This window comes from Nelumbo nucifera, chromosome 6 (genome assembly GCF_055504915.1).
Source record: "Nelumbo nucifera cultivar China Antique chromosome 6, China Antique-T2T, whole genome shotgun sequence".
Taxonomy (NCBI): domain Eukaryota; kingdom Viridiplantae; phylum Streptophyta; class Magnoliopsida; order Proteales; family Nelumbonaceae; genus Nelumbo; species Nelumbo nucifera.
In genome coordinates, this window is record NC_142654.1 from 36,142,998 (window position 1) to 36,149,406 (window position 6,409).

Genomic DNA, 6,409 nt, shown 5'->3' on the forward strand with positions numbered 1-6,409 from the left:
AATCTAGACCACCAAATGCTTTATTCAAGCAGCAACACAAGTAACACAAAATTATGCGTCAAAAAGTATAGAAATGGAGAAGAAAAAAAATCTATTTTGGGCTTAATTTACAGTTGTTTTGAATTATTTGTTTCCCAAGTTGGCCAGTTGTCATTAGGGGCATACCAGCAATTAACATAATTGAACAAGTACAACCCATTTTTCATGTAAAACACAATATTAATTGACTTTTACATTTAAATAATAACTTAAAATGTAAATTTTGATAATATAATTTTAAGAAAAATGATAATTATGAAATACTAAATTTTATATATATATATATATATATATATTAGTAAATTAAACATTTAACTAATATTATCATATATATTATTTATCAAATTTACCATTTCAAACATAAAATACAATAAAATTAAAAAGCATTATACACTTAATAAAATAATCAGTTTGGGTCGTAATTGGTTCGAAACAAATAAAAACTAGAAATTACCCAATTATTAATCAGGAGAAAATCATGGGACCAGAACCTACATAATCGGTTCAGCTCGGGTAGGGCAGTCGGGCAGAACCGACCCACTGACCGCTGTAGGCAGATTCCTTTTACTGGACTATAGAGTGACCCGAGTGAAGACCCGGCTTTCCAAGTAATGGATTGTTGACATCATCTAAAACTTGAAACCATCCATATATCCAATATTGCTTCACATTCCCATTATTCCTTGTAGATAATATTTAACCAACCAACCACCACCTAAGCAAACGAGCTGAGTATTCCTATATATCCCCTATGTCCAAAGCCATTAAAAGCTAGGAAATTTCCCCACCAAAACGAAGGCGTCCCCCCTCCTCCCTTCTCTTTCCATCTTCATCTCTTATTAGCTCTTTCTGCAACAAATTAAACCGCCTCCAAGGATTGCAGAAAGTATCAGAAAACCCAGATCCACTAACGGCCATGACTTCCCAGAGTTCCAAACCATGTCCTATCAAAACTGTGGTGATTTTAGTCCAAGAGAACCGCTCGTTTGATCACATGTTTGGATGGATGAAGGCCATCAACCCCGAGATAGATGGCGTTACAGGGAAAGAGTACAACTTGGTAACCACAACAGACGCCAACTCGAGCCGGGTTTACTTCGGGAATCGGTCGGAGTACGTTGACGCCGACCCGGGTCACTCGTTTCAGGCAATATACGAGCAGGTGTTTGGAGTCGCGTGGGGACACTCATCTTCGTCTAATATGGTTCCAAGGATGGATGGTTTTGCTCAGCAGGCAGAGAGTATACAGAAAGGGATGTCCCAGACAGTGATGAATGGGTTTAGACCAGAAGCAGTAGCGGTTTATAAGGAGTTAGTTTCAGAGTTTGCCGTTTGTGACAGGTGGTTCGCGTCGCTTCCGACTTCAACACAGCCGAACCGGATGTTCGTTCACTCTGCAACGTCGCATGGTTTTGTCAGCAATGATACTAAGAAACTGATCGAAGGGTTCCCGCAGAAGACAATATTCGAGTCTCTGGACGAGGCAGGGCTCTCGTTTGGAATATACTATGCCTCCCTTCCATCTACGCTTTTCTACAGGTAAGCCCTCAGTTTTCTCTGCTCTCTGAAACGAACTGTGTATGCTCATTCAATTCACTTTTCAAAATCACCTTTTGATTTTCATAAAATCTGTGTTTGGTTTCCTTGGTTGGTATTTCAACCTAAACACTGTCTCTGTCTATACTTGAGAAAAAGTACCATCTAAATTTCCCAGCCTGGTGTGTATGATTTTATCTTCTAAACAATCAGGACTTTTCATTTTTTGGGCTCACCAAAACTACTGAGAGGACCTTTTAATAGGTTTTTAAACATTTATATTTATCTATTTGTGAATATAATTATCAAACAAATTAAAAAAAGGAGTATGGTTTTTTGCATATTACAAGTATCCACACTTTGGACCATGCTAGCAGTATACATTCAAATTCACGTAGGGTATCTGAGTGGTTAAAATTTTTCAGATACCATACCATATAAATTGCCACATACTTTGGATTGGGGTCGAATTACTTAAGATTCATACTCCACCTCATATTGTATTGAGCCTCATACCATTTGAAACTAGGGGTGTCCATTAAAAAATCGAAAAACCGAATTGTAAAATGTAGTTAATTGAATCGATCGATTCAGTTTTGGTTTGAATTTTTTGAAAAATCAAAGAACCGGTTCAATTTTCAGTTAACTACAAAAAAATCAACCGATATATATTTATATAAATGAGTCATTGAAAAATGAGTAATTTACTCATAGTTGGGTCAGGTAGCCCGCTGTACACTCATTGTTGACAGCGGGTCCAGACCATCATAGTTAATACAAGCAGGCAGCTGTGCATTACGTGGAGTTGAACTCTGAATGATCTAATACAAACAAGACGTGTATGAAACTCACTTTATTCATGACTGGGGAACTGTGTTTATTACACGTTATCACTAGTTTGGATTGGGGTACTGGGGTAGCGCTAGCCTGACTGTCTGAGTTTGGATTGGTTTATGGTTTATTACACGTTATCACTAGTTTATTACCACACTTTTGGCCGAATCGCCGATGACAAAGGGAAAACCAAATCCCCAACTTAGAACTTATTGGCTGCATGCCTTCGGAAGGAGTCTTCTTGGTTGCCCATTCCCTTCACCAAAAGCTGTACTAGCAGGGAGAATTTTTAAACCAGATCATCTGCGTTCTGTTTCTCAATTGAAAACGCATTAATGCAACTACATTTGGATGTTATTGTCCATAGTCAATACATTTGAGTTGTATTTAGTTAGGTCCCGTTTGGTTTAATTCACGGGAATAGGGGTCTGAAATTTGATACGGAATGGGTCATTCCTATTTTAACTGTTTGGTTGGGCCGAATTAGAATTTCTTTCTCATTCCTGATGGAATGGCGTTCTCCCATTTGAGGGAATGGCCATCCCCCTCTCCCTTGGAAATGAAATCCCATTCCAGATGATTCCTATTCTCATTCCAATTCCAAAAGATTTGGATTCCGATTTAGACTAAAAACCAAATGGACCCTTAATGAGGAATGTATTGACTCAAATTATATCTCTACCCTTGCACACCCGCATAGAAATAAATAAATCTAATTTATATAATAACATAAGACCAAAGCTTGGCCCATGTAAACCTGAGCCCCGTTATAGCCCATAGGTGTAAGCCTGCCTAACCCATGAATTAACATGCATGGTGATATCTTAAATGTTGTCAAAGTCTTTAATGATATGTATACCTGAAACATGAATCTTTTGAGATATAAAACAATGAAAAATAAGTAAACTATGTGATCTCATGAACATCGGTTTTGATATAACATTACCTTAAAATTTTCAAAATGTTGTTGGATTTTAAAATTTAAGATAGAAAGTTCATTTGTTTAAGGCTATAAATGCTAATTTTTTGTCCGAATTGAATCAGAAGTTAATCTAAAAGACAGGGATAAGTGATTAACTTTTGCTACTTCAATGTTAGCAAACCCTAAGCAATAAAATTAAAATTTAATCATTCAATTCAGCCATTTCTTTGGTGGATTCTGGTTTGAATTTTTCATTTTCAACTTCCTCTGTGTATTAATTGAAATGAATCCATGTTGATACCATTACCCAGTTGAGCAATGAATCTAATTTTGCACCTTCTAAAAGAAATAGAGTATCTAGGATGCATGTCTTATTTTATGGTCTAATAACAAATTAAATTTTCACTCTACCGTTGACAGGAACCTTAGAAAAATAAAATACATGAAGAATTTCCACCTATATGATCTAGAATTCAAGAGGCATTGTAAGGAGGGGAAGCTGCCTAACTACGTGGTGATCGAACCACGATATTTCGAAAAAAAATTGCAGCCAGCGAATGATGATCACCCCCCACATGATGTTTCCGAGGGACAAAAATTGGTGAAGCAAGTATACGAAGCACTGAGAGCAAGCCCACAGTGGAATGAAATCTTATTCATCATCACATATGACGAGCACGGTGGCTTCTATGATCATGTCCCAACTCCTACTCGAGTTCCAAGCCCAGATGACATCGTCAGTCCTGAACCTTTCAACTTTAAGTTTGATCGCCTTGGTGTTCGGGTGCCCACCATCATGATTTCTCCATGGATTGAGCGAGGAACAGGTAGATGCAGTTCGAATATAGTACTGTATCAGTGGTTTGTATCAGAAGAATTAATGATCTTAGCTGTTTATTAACTTTTTATATGATTACAGTGCTGCATAGACCTTCAGGTCCACATCCTTCGTCGGAGTTTGAGCATTCTTCCATTCCGGCAACAGTGAAGAAGATATTCAACCTGAAAGAATTTCTAACAAAGCGTGATGCATGGGCTGGCACATTTGACATTGTCTTGACAAGGGAGAGCCCAAGAACAGATTGCCCAGGTGATCGTTGAATACTCTCTCTCTCTCTCTCTCTCTCTCTCTCTCTCTCTCTCTGCTGTTAGATTATAACAATTAACAACTACTGAGGTAGATTGCAGTTACCCTACCGGAACCAACTGTAGAACTGCGATCCGCTGACGCAAGTGAAGAGGCAAAGCTAAGTGAACTTCAAGAGGAGTTGGTGCAGCTGGCAGCTACACTTAATGGGGATCATAGCAAGGATATCTACCCACAGAAGCTAGTAGAGAACATGAAGGTCGTAGACGCTGCCAGTTACGCAGAAGACGCATTCAAGAAATTCTTAGAAATATGTGAAAATACAGAAAATAACGGGGCAAATGAGTCTGAGATTGTTGGTGTGCCACCAACTCCAACTGCACAGCCACCTACTTCTATGTCCGAATTCTTTCTTAAAAAACTGTTTTGTTGTTTCGTTTGAATCTGGGATTTATATCTAGAACCAATATATTCCGACTGAAATCCGTCGTCGAGCAGATGTGTTTATTACATTCGTATGTATTTATTACCTAATACTCTACAACAATATTGTGTATGTTATATTTATTTTGCTCATGACAATGTTCTCTTTAGTATGTACTTGTATTTCATTTCTGTGGTTTCTTCTATTAGTTTCTTGTACCACTGATATTATTGTATTTCACCATCTATAAATACTTGTAGCAAGAATCCAAAACATATCGAAATTCTCTTCCAAAATTCATGTTAAGTTTCTATGCAGGTTTTCTCATGCAAGCGATCAAACTGAGATTCACAACCAGAAAGAAGGATGAAAATAACGATACTATGATTAGATGAGAATACTGTGTCAATGGTTGGGTCTGGCCCAGGGTAGACCCTATCCCAAACTAGAGCTATAGACTCTGTAACAACAGGTCTAATCGATTAAAGTAAACTAGTAGAGCTGTGAATTGTCGTTTATAACTCGATTAGATGATACTAGGGCAAATGGGAAAGCAAGGAAACAATTTTGAATAATTGGGAGATTAAAAATGAAAGAAAAAATTAATATAATTTTCAATTAAAAATCGAACTTCAGCAATTTACACTAATTCTATGCTACCTCAGTCTTTGGGATAAATAACTCAATTTATTCATACTTGTTTAAGAATGGATACAAGAGAGAGCCCTTTAAAGTTTAAAATACCAATAAAGTTGGAAATGGCTCGATAATAATACCATGCAACATTTTTTTAATAATTAAAAATAAAATAAAAAGCATAGATGGTTATTAATTATCGGCCAATTCAGGATGACAAAACTTGTTGGTCTAATATGGTTTCAGGGTTCAACCCAGTGATACTTTTGGCAACATTAATTGGATCAGCATTTACTGCAGCAAAAGATTAATATAGGATTAGGTGGACCACAAAGTGGAAAGTGTTATTAAAAAACATAACGTTAGGCTACCAAATTAATAGCCACTATGTAGCATCCAACACGAACTATAGAAGGCTTTTAGACCAAATTACATAGGACCAGAGTTACCTGAAGATGAACCCAATAAACAACCTAACAAATATGCAATATCCAAGTTAAGTAAAGATGTAAAACGGGTCATGCCGTGCCCCGCAAGTCGTGCTTTCTTTTTCTGGAATATTTTGGGGGGTTGGCCCGATATGGCCCATGGCCTGAGTGGGCCTGTGATGTCCCACGAGCTGTGTTGAGCCATGAAAGGCTTATTTAAAATAAATTGAAAAGAAAACCTTAAAACTTTTATTTTATATGAATTTTGATGTATAAAATTGTTTAATTTATTAATATATTATATTATATATAGAGAGAGAGATAAATAGATAGATAGATAGGCCCAGCACAGCCCACATGACCATATCGGGCCTGGCACGACCGTCGTGCCAAGCCGGTCCAAATTCGTGCTAGGCCACAGGCGGCACAGCCCAATTTACACCTCTAATTTTACCTGATTAGTAGTAAATAATCTAAATAGTAATACACAATCTCCAAGAAAT

At 37.2% G+C, this 6,409-nt stretch overlaps 1 protein-coding gene across 2 annotated transcripts; it reads left to right on the forward strand.

Moving 5' to 3' along the window:
* Positions 1-717: 717 nt before the first annotated feature.
* On the forward strand, positions 718-5,117 carry LOC104608763 (non-specific phospholipase C3-like). 2 transcript variants are annotated; one of them, XM_010274847.2, is made up of 4 exons: positions 718-1,578; positions 3,752-4,158; positions 4,251-4,421; positions 4,520-5,117. In XM_010274847.2, exons 1-4 carry the CDS (start codon positions 956-958, stop codon positions 4,858-4,860), a joined length of 1,542 nt encoding a protein of 513 aa, XP_010273149.1. In that variant the 5' UTR covers positions 718-955; the 3' UTR covers positions 4,861-5,117. The 2 variants fall into 2 exon arrangements, with proteins under 2 accessions (XP_010273149.1, XP_088745443.1); XM_088889317.1 differs by having other exon boundaries at positions 757-1,578; positions 4,513-4,701.
* The last annotated feature ends 1,292 nt before the right edge of the window (positions 5,118-6,409 follow it).

Excerpts from the sequence above, each read along its gene's own strand:
- LOC104608763 (XM_010274847.2), top strand. The coding sequence starts at position 956 with ATGACTTCCCAGAGTTCCAAACCATGTCCTATCAAAACTGTGGTGATT. Across the intron at positions 4,159-4,250 it reads ATGGATTGAGCGAGGAACAG|TGCTGCATAGACCTTCAGGT; the intron begins GTAGATGCAGTT and ends ATATGATTACAG. Across the intron at positions 4,422-4,519 it reads CCCAAGAACAGATTGCCCAG|TTACCCTACCGGAACCAACT; the intron begins GTGATCGTTGAA and ends GGTAGATTGCAG.